The following is a 14,283-nucleotide window of genomic DNA, read 5'->3' as shown; positions in this document are numbered from 1 at the left end:
TGCCCCATTACTCCCAGGTAGGGATGGGCATCCTGGGTCAGGGCATGGGTAGGGTCCTGACCCCCCCGCCCCCCGAGAGGATGAAACCTCAGGGGTTGCAGGTCAGAGTACATGGCAGCACCTCTGGGATGAGGGGTGGGGATGTGGATGGAGCAGTTTCTGCCAGTGCAGCTGGGCTGCCCTCTCCTGGGCCTTGTGGGAGCAGCTTTGGTTGGGGGTTGTCTGCATCTGAAGGAGTTCCAGACTCCAGGTTCTTGGCTCCAAGTCGGGGGCATGGGGCCCAGAAGGAAACCTAAGGCACCACTGGTCTACTTTCCTTCCCACCTTTTGGAGTCATCTGCTATGTGACGTCTAAGTTCTAGATGCACCTAATGGGCAACAGGGAAGAGAGTATTCTCCACCTGCTTGGAGACTGACCCTGTGGATTTGATTTCTCAAAAGACCCAAGAATTCAGGAGCAGGACAGGCCTCTGCTGGGGTGAGAGCCCACTCTACAGTGTCCCTGACAGTTCCCCTCTGAGTCTCTGCCCTTGAAGACCAGCACATGGCCTCCAAGAAGGGGCCCTTCCCTCACATCTCATCAGCTTGAGGTGCCCGAGCAGCATGGGTGCTCAGGGGTGGCCATGGCCATTAGTTGGGGTGCTTGGTCTGACCGAGGCTGTCGGCCATGAGTCCTCAGTAGGTCAAGGGTTAGGGCTGGGCCGGGAGAGCGGGTCCAGAGCGTGCAGCCGGGATCCCCAGGTGAAGGGACGGCTGTGCGGCCCTTGCTGTGCTGCTGCTGCCACTGCCCTCCTGCAGGCAGGCAGTTGGCTGCTCTGTCTCCCAGCCCTGTCACTCACGGCACACGAGTGTTGCTGCCATAGGAGACTCACAGCCTGTCCTGTTCCACTTCCTCATTTTCTACCTAAGCCCCTCCACCCCCAATCTGCTTCTCATCTGCTCTCTGACTGACCAACCTAGTGCCTTTGCAGACCAACATTGTCTGATGTCTGTGGGGCCTTGAAATGCTTTTCTCTCTAAATCACGAATAATTGGTGCCCTGGACTAACGTGTACATATGTGAACTTTATTCTCATTTACCTACAACACCCTGTAAAATTCTCAGCTTCTATTTGTTGCTAATCTGTGTTTCTAGCAATAAAATATTGTTCGTATAATTCAGAGCTTTTTATGGTTTTTTTCTTCTCTTTTCTCTCCCCTGGGGAGTCCCTCCCCCATTTCATGAACTGTGCTCCCTGTGTGGTTGTGCCCATTTCTCCTCACCCTGCAGGGTTCTATGGCCTGGATGAGTCCGACCTGGACAAAGTCTTCCACCTGCCGACCACCACATTCATTGGGGGGCAGGAGTCGGCACTTCCGCTGCGTGAGATCATCCGGCGGCTGGAGGTGAGGAAGTGCGTGCTTGCCTGAAAAGCCAGGTTGGCGGGTAGCCTCCCAATAGATGGGGTTTCCTTGATCCTTTTTTTTTAATGTAAGGGAAAAGGAACTTCTTTATGCATGTTTTTAATAAATAAACATTTATGTTTTTGCTTTTTTTTTAAACAATTTTATTCATGTATTATTCAGAGAGGGGACAGGAAGGAGAAAGAAAGGGATAGAAACATCAGTGTGTGGTTTCCTCTCGTGCACTCCCTACTGGGAACCTGGCCTGCAACCCAGGCATGTGCCCTGACTGCTAATTGAACTGGGAAACCTCTGGTTCACAGGCTGGTGCTCAATCCACTGAGCCACACCAGCCAGAGCTGGGTGTTTTTTTTAATAATGAACCATAAGAAGGAGAAAAATTTCTGTGGGTTCCAGTCCCAGTGGGAGTTTGTTTCCGGCATGAGCAGTCCTGGCCCAAACACACAAGCCCAAGCTGTGTGTTTGCTCCTTCCCCCACTTTCCTCTTTCTCTCCTCCCCTCTGGCCTCAGTGGGCACTGAGCCAGCAGGGCACCCTCCACACCCATGCACAAATGGACACAGTGGCTCTGGGTCCTTTGAAGGGGAGGCCCTGCCCCTCAGCCATGGCCAAGCAGGCATTGACCAGCTGATGGACACCCCCTGTGTGTGACACAGATGGCCTACTGCCAGCACATTGGTGTGGAGTTCATGTTCATCAACGACCTGGAGCAGTGCCAGTGGATCCGCCAGAAGTTCGAGACGCCTGGGGTCATGCAGTTCACCAACGAGGAGAAGCGCACCCTGCTGGCCCGGCTGGTGCGGTCCACCAGGTGGGGCTGCGCTCCGGTCGGCCTATGACAAGGGGGGGCCCAGCCCCTCGGGAGCGGGTCAGCCCTGTGACTGCTCTTCAGGGCCACCGGCTCCCGTCCAGGTTCGAGGAGTTCCTGCAGCGCAAGTGGTCGTCTGAGAAGCGCTTTGGTCTGGAAGGCTGCGAGGTGCTGATCCCTGCCCTCAAGACCATCATCGACAAGTCAAGCGAGAATGGCGTGGACTACGTGATCATGGGGATGCCGCACAGGTGCCCACCTGACCACCCCCACCCTCCTCAGCACCCCTGCCCCCGGTGGCCCTCACCGGGTGGTCACCATCACACCTAAGGCCACAAGTGGCTCCAGGCGAGTGTGCTGGCCTTGCACGTGTGTCAGGGTCACAGCAGAGCAGGGCTGGCCTGAGGGAGGGCTGCTCAGTGACAGCAGCTGAGACAGCTCCACCTTCCTCCCTCCTCACTGTGCCCCTGGTGCCAGGTGAGCAGAGGGTGGGTGTCCCCCACCAGCTCTGGTCTCTGTGCCTCTTGGGCAGCAAACCAAGGTGCTGCCCGTTGCTCAGGGGAGGTAGGGGGTACCTGGCGCACTGCTTGGGCCCTGCTGACCCCCGTGTGTCCCAGGGGGCGGCTGAACGTGCTGGCAAATGTCATCAGGAAGGAGCTGGAGCAGATCTTCTGTCAGTTCGATTCAAAGCTGGAGGCTGCTGATGAGGTGAGTCTGGCTTCCGGTAGGAACTTGGTGCAGCTGCAGCCCGCACAGCAGCCCCAACTCCATCAGGAAAGTCTTGCTGGGGGCAGGACCCTCTCCTGGTTCCCAGAGCAGGTGGCTAGTAGCTGACCTCTGGGGACAGTAGAGGGGTGGCCACCCAGAGTCCTACCAGGGCTGTCATGCTGCCCAGGACCAAGCCTCCCTATCTGTCCTCAGGGCTCTGGGGATGTGAAGTACCACCTGGGCATGTACCACCGGCGCATCAACCGTGTGACCGACAGGAACATCACCCTGTCTCTGGTGGCAAACCCTTCCCATCTCGAGGCTGCTGACCCTGTGGTGATGGGCAAGACCAAAGCCGAGCAGTTCTACTGTGGGGACACTGAGGGGAAGAAGGTAAGGCCACAGGGCCCAGGTGGCTCTCGGCCCTGGGCACACCTGGGTGGGTATCAGTGTCTGGAACTGAGGGAGAACCTGTGAGCAGGCCTGGGAAGGGCAGCAGTGGGGGCCCCTGTCTACTCCCTGTGTGCGCGGGGTCCCCTGTCACAGACATCGAGGTGAACGGAGGCACATCCTCCAAGCAAGTGGGCAGCCTTCGCAGGTGTGGAGGAGCCTGCGGGAGGTGAACACACAGGTGGGTGCCGTGTGTGCTGTGAATGCTGAGCACCAGTTAGTTGGCTGCCAGATCTGACTGCCGCTGTATCCTATCAGATCATGACCCCGAAGCCACTCAGGCAGGGTACCTCGTTTGCCAGCATCTGGGGGTGCAGAGTCAGCAGCACCTCCCTGCTTTTAGTTCCCACTCTTCCCAGAAGGAAGGGTGTTGTGCAGGAAGCCAGGAGTACACAGTGTAGGGAGAGCTCTGCATGGACTCTGAGCACAGCGAGAGGCAGCCACACCTCATCCACGGAGCAGGGAGCTCTCAGCTTTACAGGACAGGGAGCTGGGGGGACAGAGGGAGCTGGGGGGGCAGAGGGGCAGGAAGGACATCTCTGCAGGTGGAAGAGGGGACAGGGAAGAGGGTCAGATTCCAGGGGTGAAGCCCAGGGTCAGTTTACAGGGTTCTGCCCCCAAACCCCAGAAGTCTCCTGGTCCTGTGCTTGCACCTGAGAAGAGAAACTGCCATCGGAGGTGATGGGCTCGGCCGGGGCAGCCCTGGCCACAGGACATGGCTCCAGCGCCGATGGACACTCGCCACAGAGGAAGAGCATCGTCTAGGGAGCATGTCAGGTTGGGGGCCTGGGCAGTGCCACACACTCAAGTAGGCATCTGCCTCCCACACAGCCCCCAGGGCAGTGTCCCTGGAGGGATCAGGGTCCACCTCCAGCATTTCCACTGTTGTTCCTAGAGGGGCGTTTGGGACTGGGGAGAGGAAGAAGGTCACAGGAAGCTCTGTGTGACGCCAGTGCTCATAAATTACACACAAAAGCCATTCAGACCAAGCTCAGTTGGAGCACTAGAAGCATCCGGAAAAGGAGTGAAATAAGTCTTCTAATGGTCGCATCCCAGTGGGGATGGCAGACTGGAGGCACTGGGGACCGTGACCCACACACTCAGGACAGCACAGCCTGGGGGCCTGGGAGTGGTGCTGTCTCCCAGTCTGCAGTGAGCACTGGTGCTGGTCTCAGTGCCACCTCTGCTGGCAGCCTAGCTCCTAGGAGGGTCCAAGTGTGAGAGAGGTAATTTCCCCCATTGGGTGACACCGAGGTCCATAAATAAGCACATATTCATGAAGGGTAAAAGGTAAGGGCACAGATCATACGGGCACTGGAGAGCACACATAGGGGTGGCACCTGGCCACACGGGGCCTCGAGGGACGGAACACAGAGTTTCTCCCTCACCTCTGCCGCTGTCCTTATTCCCAAGCAGGTGTGGTTGAGTTTACAGGGAAAGACATGGGCAGGGGGCAGGCCAGCGCAGGCGTGTCCCGGCATGCAGCGAGCCACTGCTGAGGCTGGTCTTGTGGGCCAGTATGGGGAGCTGGACAAGACAGTACAGGGGTGGCCATCACTCAGCCCCCGCACCCATAGGGGCGCTGGGCCAGCATTGCCTTTCCAGTGTGGGCTCCTGCGTGGCATGTTCAGGGACTGTGCGCATCAACTGCTAGCAGGCCAGGGGCTGGGAAGAGTGTGGGGTCTTTGTGCTCTCCTGTCACTTTCTTTCTAACTTTGAAATGATCTCAGAAAACTCTTTAAAAGATTTTATTTCTCTTCTGTGCCCCCCTGGGGACCTAGCCTGCAACCCAGGCACGTGCCCTCACTGGGAATTCAACCGGGATCTTTTGGTTCACACACTGGCACTCAGTCCACTGAACCACACCAGCCAGGGCTCAGAAAACATTTTGTTGACTAGTGAACTGTGACTTAATCTGCAATGCGCCTGTGGGCAAGGCAGTCAGGATTGGGCTGGATTTGCGTTCTCCCTTGTATGTCTGCAGGTCATGTCCATCCTTCTGCATGGGGACGCCGCATTTGCTGGCCAGGGCATCGTGTATGAGACCTTCCACCTGAGCGACCTGCCATCCTACACGACTCATGGCACCGTCCACGTGGTCGTCAACAACCAGGTAGCCTGGTGGGAAGGCCACAGAAACCATGGCAGCTATGCCCTCCCCCATCACAGCCTACTTGGGCCAGGCCCCTGGTCTTGCCCGCCCCCTGGCCAGGCTGTGTGTTCCTTGCAGATTGGCTTTACCACGGACCCCCGCATGGCCCGCTCCTCACCCTACCCCACCGACGTGGCGCGTGTTGTGAACGCCCCCATTTTCCACGTGAACGCTGACGACCCAGAGGCCGTCATGTACGTGTGCAAGGTGGCTGCTGAGTGGAGGAGCACCTTCCACAAGGATGTGGTTGTGGACCTGGTGAGTGCCCAGCTCAGGGAGCCCCAGAGCTTGGAGGGCTGGGGGGTTACCTACAACCTCTCTCGAGATCCTCCAAGGTTCTGGCCTGGACAGGGCAGCTGTGCAAGAAGGCAGCTGGGGTCCTATCCTGGGACACTGCCAGGTCACTGGTTCTACCACAGGTGACAGCAGAACTGCACAGGGGCAGGGACACGAGGCAGCACCCTGATTCTCGGGGCTGTGGACAGAGGAGTCCTGTTTGAGGGGCCAGCCCTCGTGGTTCCTGGCCCTCCACGCGCTTGGTCCCTGATGCCAGCATCCCACCATTCCTTATTATTCCCAGGTGTGTTACCGGCGCAACGGCCACAATGAGATGGACGAGCCCATGTTCACACAGCCACTCATGTACAAGCAGATCCGTAAGCAGAAGCCAGTGCTGCAAAAGTACGCAGAGCTGCTGGTGTCACAGGGTGTGGTGAACCAGCCCGAGTACGAGGTGCGTTCACTTGTGCAGCCCAAGGCGGCCAGCCCCAATTTGGTGCTCATTGGCAGAGTGACTGATACCAGCCAGGGCAGTGAAATATGTCTACAGCGGGTGAGGTGCGGGCACCTGGGGACTTCCACGAGGAGGTGGGGCCTGCAGGTGGGCCTGGTGGAGTGCCTGGGAGAGAAGCAATGCAGATCCCATTGGGGAGGGCCTGGGGGTATGAGTGGTGACTATGAGAGGCCCAGGCAGGGTGTGCAGAGGGAGAGGGAGGAAGGTAGGCCCTGAGCAGCATCGGAGCAGGTACGGGAACAGCACATGCTGCAGAGGGCCCTGTGGGGGCTGCAGGAGCCAGGAGAGCAGTAAAAAAGTGGGTGGGGCTGGTGGGGGTCCAATCTGCTGGGAACAGGGAGGCAGAGCTGGGGCCCCATGGACCTCAGGCTGTGCAGTGGGGCCAGCCTGGCCAAGCTCCTTGACGCTGGCATGCCCTACAGGAGGAGATCTCCAAGTATGACAAGATCTGTGAGGAGGCCTTCACCCGTTCCAAGGATGAGAAGATCCTGCACATCAAGCACTGGCTGGACTCCCCATGGCCTGGTGAGTGAGGCATCACTGTCTGGCCCCCAGCACCCTGAGGCCCCACAGTCAGACCCTGACGCCCTCTTGAGGGGGTCCCAGACCTCTGTGCAGCATCTTATGGGCGCCAGTGTGGCCAGGCATCAGCGTGTCCTCTGTCCTAGGTTTCTTCACACTGGACGGGCAGCCCAGGAGCATGACCTGCCCCTCCACAGGCCTGACAGAGGATATCCTCACACACATCGGGAACGTGGCCAGCTCTGTGCCCGTGGAGAACTTCACCATTCATGGAGGTGAGAGCACTGCACTGGCCAGGGGAGCACTGGGCCAAGTGCAGCAGAAGGTCTCCCTAGCATAGGTCCTGGTCCCTATGCACCATGGTCCCTGCCTCATCCCAGTCCAGGGCAGGGGTTGAGTGCAGGGATCCCTCTGCTCCCCCAACCCCTGGCCTGCATGGTCCTCAGCTGCATGGCAGCTGTGGAGGAAAGGCTGGGCTGTCACAGCCCACTCTCCCCACTCCCTTCCCCACTCTCCCCGGGGCTTGCTCTTGTCACGGGAGGATGAGGACTGCTGGTGAGTGCCCTGTGTCTGCAGGGCTGAGCCGGATCTTGAAAACACGTGGGGAGATGGTGAAGAACAGGACTGTGGACTGGGCTCTGGCAGAGTACATGGCTTTCGGCTCTCTGCTCAAGGAGGGTATCCACATCCGCCTGAGTGGCCAGGACGTGGAGCGGGGCACCTTCAGGTAAGGCTCCAGGGCCCCCAACACTCAGGGGATGAGGCACTTCTCTTCTGGAAGAAAACAAGGGCTCAGTCACCAGCTCGGCAACTCGAACCCAGAATTCCTCCTGCTCTGACATGGCTGCCGGGTGAGGCACAGGCTTGCAGCTGCTTGCCAGATAAAGGCAGCAATCCTGCCTCTCATCTGTGCCATCTCTCCCCAGCCACCGCCACCACGTGCTCCATGACCAGAATGTGGACAAGAAGACCTGCATCCCCATGAACCACTTGTGGCCCCAGCAGGCCCCCTACACCGTATGCAACAGTTCACTGTCTGAGTACGGCGTCCTAGGTGAGTAAGGCCCCCAACCGCTCTCCCCAGCCTCCAACCCGCTTCCCTGAAGCCCCGTCCCTGGACCTTTTCTCCTGACACCACCCCCTGCTTTGCAGGCTTTGAGCTGGGCTTTGCCATGGCCAGCCCCAATGCCCTGGTGCTCTGGGAGGCCCAGTTTGGTGACTTCCACAACACAGCCCAGTGCATCATCGACCAGTTCATCTGCCCAGGGCAGGCTAAGTGGGTGCGGCAGAATGGCATCGTGCTCCTGCTGCCCCATGGCATGGAGGGCATGGTGAGCCTGATGCCCGCCAAATCCGCGAGTGGGCCTGTCCCCACGGGGCTCTGTCCTGGAGTGGGCAGGGTAGGGGGAGGAATCCAGCTGCCGGCAGGAAAGCAGCCCATTGCGGGGTTCAGAGCAGAGAGGAGCAGGCTGTGACTGCTGGCTGCTTGCAGGGCCCAGAGCACTCCTCCGCCAGGCCCGAGCGGTTCCTGCAGATGTGCAACGACGACCCTGACGTCCTGCCGGTGAGCCATGTGCCGCCCGGGCATGTAGGCATCTGCCGGCGTGGCCACTGTGTCCTGCAGCGGTCCCCGGGGAGGATAGGGGGGTGGTGCTACCCCAAACTCAACTTCCTGAGAGCTGGTGACCACTGCTGCGGGAGGCGGAATGAGGGCCATGGGTGATTACTGTGATTTGGACACCCAGGAAGGCATCTGCCTAGAAGGGGACTGAGGGTGGCAGAGCCTAGGTCGTGGGGCCAGGCGGCTGTTGTGGGAGGAGTAGGGGCGGAGAGCCAAGCGTGGCCCTGAGTGCTCCCCACCCCACAGGACTTGCAGCAGGCCAACTTCGACATCAACCAGCTGTATGACTGCAACTGGGTGGTCGTCAACTGCTCCACGCCCGGCAACTTCTTCCATGTGCTACGCCGCCAGATCCTCCTGCCCTTCCGCAAGCCGGTCAGTGCGCTGTCCCTGCTCAGGAGCACTGAGCCAGGGCCAGTACGAGGAGACATGTGGGCAGTGGTCACAAGTGGTGTGCTGAGTTTGGAAGGAAGGTGGACCCCAGCAGGGGCTGCCTGGGCAGGGTATTGCAGGATGAGTAGGAGTGTAAGGAGAGTCCAAGGGGGAGCACCCCTGGTTGCTGCAGGTCGAAGGGCAAGGCCAAGCAGGGGTTGCCAAGGGAGGAGAGGGCTCTTTCCTGGGTCCAGGGCAGGCGATGATCAGGGCTCAGAGCAGGCTGGTGTGGGGCCTGGAGAGGTGGACACCTGGCTAAGCAGGGCCAGCCTGTCAGAGTGGAGGAGAGGCGGATGGGGAAATGGCATCATCCATCTCTTTCCCTTTCCCGCCTCTGGCTTGTGGCTCGTGCCAACCACAGAGCTGGGAGGGCAGCACCTCAATGCTGAACCTTTAGCACCTGCTCCCCCGTGAGCCTGTGGTTCTGTTTTTCAGTTAATCATCTTCACCCCCAAGTCCCTGCTGCGGCATCCTGAGGCCAGGACCAGCTTCGATGAGATGCTTCCAGGTGGGTGCGGGGATGGCATCTCAGGGGTGTCGGCTGCTGTTCTGTGAGGCTTTGGGGCTCATACTGAGGCTGTCAGCACATTTCTGGTCGTCGGGTGAAGACCACCGAACATGGCAGCCCAGTGGCTTTCACCTGGCCCATCGCCCCCTTTGAGGCAGGAGCATGTGTCTGAGCCCAGAACTCACCCACTGCCGGGACTCTGCTCCTGGAGGCAGGCACTGCCGCCTGCAGGAACAGAGGAGGGGCCCTGGCAGGTGGGGCCTGCTGAGCCTACCCTCCAGCTCACAGTGTGAGGTGACAGCTTGGTTCCAGTGCCAAGGAAGCCACCTCCTCCCAGCTGTGCATCCCTTTAGGCTCCAATAGAGGTGAACACTCTGGCTTGCTGTGTCTTTCAGTTTTTTATCCTGCAGAAATGCACATGAAGTTCACCACCTGAGGCCTGGGTACTCGAACAGCTCAGGGACAGCAAACACATTCCTGTCGCTGTGCAGCTGTCACCACCGTCATCTCCGGAACTTTCTATCATCTAGTCTGACACTCCACCCCATCAAACACTGGCTCCCCTACTCTCCCCAAGCCCCTGGCTCCGCCATCTCCTCTCTGTCTCTGAGTCTGATGACGCTGGGGACCCTCTGTGGGTGGGATGGAGCAGCATCTGTCCTCCTGAGTCTGGTTTCTCTCCGCGTTGCGTCCTCAAGGTCCGGCCGTGTCACAGCAGGTGTCAGAACCCCCTTCCTTTTTTTACCGCTAAGTCACACCCCATGTCTGGATGGACCACACTGTGTTTGTCCTTCACCTGTCAGTGGACACTGGTCACTCACCTGGCTGCCGTGAGTGACACCGGTGTGTGTGCTGCACAGACAGCCTCTGACCCGCCTCCGTGCACTCATGCTCACCAGAAGCGGGAGTTCTGTTTTTACCTTTTGAGGAGTGCCGTGTGGTTCCACGTGGTGGTCACCCCCTACTGCATCCCACCCATGCAGAGGGGCCCCAGTTTCTCCACATCCTGGCTAGCACATGGTGTTTTCCGGGTGTTTTGTGATAGCCCTGTTAATGACTGTGAAGTAGCATCTCACTGGGGTTTCGATTTACATTACCCTGAATGGTGATTTGGAAGCTCCTTTTCGCATCGTGTCTTACTGGCGGTTTGCATGTCTCCTTAGAGAAATGTCTATTCAAGGCCTGTCCCGTTTTTCACTCACATTCTGCTTTGTTGCTGAGCTTCTCTCTGTTGGGTGTTGATAGCTTGTCCAACACAGGACTTGTCGCTCTTCTCTCCCATCCTGTGTATTGTCTTTGGATGCACAGTGTTTATGTGTTCAGGACGTTAGAGGTGTTTGTTTTGTTGTCGTTGTCACCTGTGCCTTCGATGTCACAGCCAAGAACTCCTCTCCAAGCCTGCGGTTGTGGAGCCTTTGCCCTCCCTTTTCTCGTGAGGGTTTTGTACACATAGCTCCGAGTTTAAGTCTTTGGTCCATTTTCACTTTCGTTGGTGCAGGTGTGAGCATCCCGCCCCATCCGAATGTGGACAGTCAGTCTTCCCCGTACTGGGCCAGAAGTCACCGACCACGTGCATGGGGCTGGCCTCCGGCCACAAGACCACACTGCTGGTCACTGTGCCTCATGTGCATCCTCCAGCCTTGCCCTTCTTTCTCAAGGTGGTCTTGGCCAGTCAGGGCCCTTGGAGAGCCCATGAATTTTAGGATTGGCTTTTCTAATTCAGAAGAAAATGGGCTTTGATAGGGACTGTGTTGAACCTGTAGATTGATTTGGGTCTTCACGGTAGCAAGCCTCCCAGTCTGTGACCACAGGTGCCCCTGTTTCTCATTCTTACCATATTCTTAAGACTGTAAGACGCACCCAGGTTTTAGAGTAGGGAAACTTTTTGAAGCAAAAAATGTGGTAAAATATTTAATGACCTGTGGTCCCATTCCATCACTGCTGCCGCGCCCACCCCCCAGCAAGCCAGATATGCTACATTCAGACTATAAGATGCACCCCGCTTTTTCTCCCAAATTTGGGGGGGGGAGGAAAAAATGCATCTTATAGTCCAAAAAATATGGTAATTTACTTAGGTGACTTGTGTGGTTTCCAGTGTGCAAACCTTTCACCCTCCCGGCTGTTTACTCCTTAAGTGATTTCTTATTCTTGGTGATGTTTTACCAGCTATGCTTTGGGGTTGTTCGCTGTTAGTGGATAGAAATGATAGAGCTGAGGATAGTGGATAGAGCTGAGTTCTGGGTGCTGGTTTTCTGTTTTGCAGCTTTGCTAAATGTGTTTCTGTTTTCTAATGCGGCTTTTTGTGGAATCTTCAGGGCTTTCTACACATGAGATTGTGCCATTATAAACCGCCCTACTTCTTCCTTTCCTGTTCGGATGTCTTCTGCCCCCTCCCCTCACCAAGGGTCTGACCAGCATGTGCCCTGCTCTGTTGATGCAGGTGGAGAGAGGGCACCGTTGTCCTGCTCCTGGTCTTACAGGAAAAGCTTTCTGTCTCTGACCACACAGTGCTGTGCTCGTTGCAGGTTCTCCTTACCAGCTGCTGTCCCATGGGGGTGGTTTCCTTCCAACCCTACATGTTGACGTGAACCCCTTGTTTTGGATGCAGAGAGCTGTGCCTGGCTGTCTGCGAGAGCCCAAGGGGCCTGAACAGGCGGCCATGAGACGCATTCGTAGACACAGCTGCCGCTTCAGTCTGGGATAGGCTGTTCTGGGGAGTAGGCTGCTCTCACCTGGGCTGGCCTTGCCCACAGAGCCTGTCACTCACTCATGCCTCCTGAGGCTGCCTCAGTCTGGAAGATTCCAGGGCGTCAGAGGCTGGCGGGGTGGGGGCATCGCTCACCCTCTGAGCCAAGTGCTCTTGCAGCAGCTGTGGCAGCACCCTGCCGTGCGGCCCTTACTTGACCTGGGTGGGCCCAGTGTCCTCAGCCAAGTCTGGGCGGCTCTCTCGTAGGAACCCACTTCCAGCGGGTGATCCCTGAGGATGGCCCTGCAGCGCAGAACCCAGAAAACGTCAAGAGGCTTCTGTTCTGCACTGGCAAGGTGTACTATGATCTCACGCGTGAGCGCAAAGCACGGGACATGGTGGGGCAGGTGGCCATCACCAGAATTGAGCAGGTGAGGGCAGTGGTGCTGCGGCTGGTGCTGACGCCCCTCCTCAGGCATTGGTGCCCTAGAGCTTTCCTCAGGACACTGCCTCCAGTGCTCTGAGCACCCTCTCCTGACGGGGCTCCCCCTCTCCCCAGCTGTCGCCATTCCCCTTCGACCTGCTGCTGCAGGAGGTGCAGAAGTACCCCAACGCTGAGCTGGCCTGGTGCCAGGAGGAGCACAAGAACCAGGGATACTACGACTACGTGAAGCCCCGGCTGCGGACCACCATCAGCCGCGCCAAGCCCGTATGGTAGGCCAAAGCCTATGTGGGGACTGGAGGGTGAGAAGGGTCCGCCTCTGGAAGGCCTTGCCATCACTGCTCTGTCCCCCACCCCCAGGTATGCTGGCCGGGACCCAGCAGCAGCCCCAGCCACCGGCAACAAGAAGACCCATGTCACAGAGCTGCAGCGCCTGTTGGACACAGCCTTTGACCTGGACGCCTTCAAGAACTTCTCCTAGACGCCACCAGGCCACTGGCCTCCATGCCCACTGCTGTCCTTGCTCCTCCACTAAAGAATACATAGTGCCTCAGTGCCGCCCACACCTCTGCCCATTCACCGCCCTTACACCCGCCTCACTCAATTAGGTCGCTCTCCCCTCCCTGGGCCTGGGGCCTTCAAGACTCCTGCCCCCTGAGCAGCCTTCGCAGAGACCATGGGAGCAGGAGGAGAGGGAGCCCCACCGGTATTCTGGGAGGGTTGGCTGCCCCACTCCCAGCTTCACCCCAAGGACAGCTTCATGGGACTTGCCACCCAGCAAGTGGTTCTACACCTGTCCCAGGTGGGTCCCTCTTTCTGGGTGTTACTCCAGACACCTGGCAGGAGCCATCGTCCTCAGAGGCCCTGTGGGGTGGGGAGGGCGGCTGTCCAGGGAGGGCCTTGGCCTGACCTAGCACAGAGAGGGCAGGGCTGCTCTCCAAAGTGTTTGCTTGGCCTCAGAGGGCCCCAGGCATATGTGGGGCGGGAAGGTGGGTGCCCTTCAGCCCAGCCCGGCCTGCTTTCCTGTGTCCCTCATGCAGGGCGACCCTGGAGGGCCTTCTCTCTCCTGTGCCAAAGCCAGTCAGGAGGGGAGGGCCAGGTGGGGCCACCCTTCACCTGTCACAGGCACAGATCTGATTTATTTATTTTGGTTAAAAAAAAGGGCAAAAACAACTTTGCATTGCATTTGGCTTGACTCATAAACTAAGTTATCCTTGGGCTTGTCTGAGTCATTCTTTCCAGCTACCACCCCCTGGGGCCTCCGCCCTACCCTGCACTGCATGGCTGGTGTCCCATGGCCATGTCCCCACAAGCCCAGGCCCTCGTCTTACTGCCTGGCCTCCCTGTCACCCATGCACATCACATTAGGTGCCCTGCTCTGAGCCTCCCCTGCTACTGGTCCCCCTCCCCAATCACCTAAAAATGTTCTGAGGTCTCTGCTTGACCAGGCATTCTGGTGCCCCCCCGGACATCTGTTGTTGGTTAGCGCTCCCTGCCCAGAAGCCCAAGTGCCCATCTAGAGGGGAGCAGGCCATACCTGTGGGGTCCCCATCCCTCATGGGGTCCAGTGCCCCATCTTGACAGGAGTCCCAGTCTTAATCCCACAATAGGCCAGCCGTAACCCCTGGGGTGGAGAGCCACACTCAGAACTCAGGAAGCAGCCTGGGTGTGGCAGGGCCTTCTCATGGTCACCCGTCCTCTAGGCCACTCCCAGGGTCCCTTGTCCTTGAAGCCTCTTCAGAATCTTCATTTTGTCCT

The 14,283-nt window shown here is 58.3% G+C and overlaps 1 protein-coding gene across 2 annotated transcripts in view; it reads left to right on the top strand.

Annotated features, from left to right (window-relative positions):
* OGDH (oxoglutarate dehydrogenase) overlaps positions 1-13,744 on the top strand; it is a 47,589-nt gene extending 33,845 nt beyond the window's left edge. For both annotated transcript variants that reach the window (XM_037150325.2, XM_037150327.2), the window contains exons 5-23: positions 1,271-1,386; positions 2,060-2,214; positions 2,316-2,462; positions 2,829-2,919; positions 3,133-3,312; positions 5,354-5,482; positions 5,600-5,779; positions 6,102-6,254; positions 6,737-6,839; positions 6,983-7,111; positions 7,413-7,563; positions 7,763-7,890; positions 7,989-8,167; positions 8,329-8,400; positions 8,704-8,832; positions 9,325-9,397; positions 12,351-12,514; positions 12,643-12,797; positions 12,886-13,744. In XM_037150325.2, coding sequence (XP_037006220.2) covers positions 1,271-1,386; positions 2,060-2,214; positions 2,316-2,462; positions 2,829-2,919; positions 3,133-3,312; positions 5,354-5,482; positions 5,600-5,779; positions 6,102-6,254; positions 6,737-6,839; positions 6,983-7,111; positions 7,413-7,563; positions 7,763-7,890; positions 7,989-8,167; positions 8,329-8,400; positions 8,704-8,832; positions 9,325-9,397; positions 12,351-12,514; positions 12,643-12,797; positions 12,886-13,006 — 2,555 coding nt within the window. In that variant the 3' untranslated portion in view covers positions 13,007-13,744. The remainder of the gene's footprint in view (positions 1-1,270; positions 1,387-2,059; positions 2,215-2,315; positions 2,463-2,828; positions 2,920-3,132; positions 3,313-5,353; positions 5,483-5,599; positions 5,780-6,101; positions 6,255-6,736; positions 6,840-6,982; positions 7,112-7,412; positions 7,564-7,762; positions 7,891-7,988; positions 8,168-8,328; positions 8,401-8,703; positions 8,833-9,324; positions 9,398-12,350; positions 12,515-12,642; positions 12,798-12,885) is intronic.
* Positions 13,745-14,283: the final 539 nt, after the last annotated feature.

The sequence above is a fragment of the Artibeus jamaicensis genome, unplaced genomic scaffold (assembly GCF_021234435.1).
Source record: "Artibeus jamaicensis isolate MK-2021 breed Jamaican fruit bat unplaced genomic scaffold, CSHL_Jam_final contig_886, whole genome shotgun sequence".
Lineage (NCBI taxonomy): Eukaryota > Metazoa > Chordata > Mammalia > Chiroptera > Phyllostomidae > Artibeus > Artibeus jamaicensis.
This window is presented reverse-complemented; position numbering and strand designations above follow the sequence as displayed.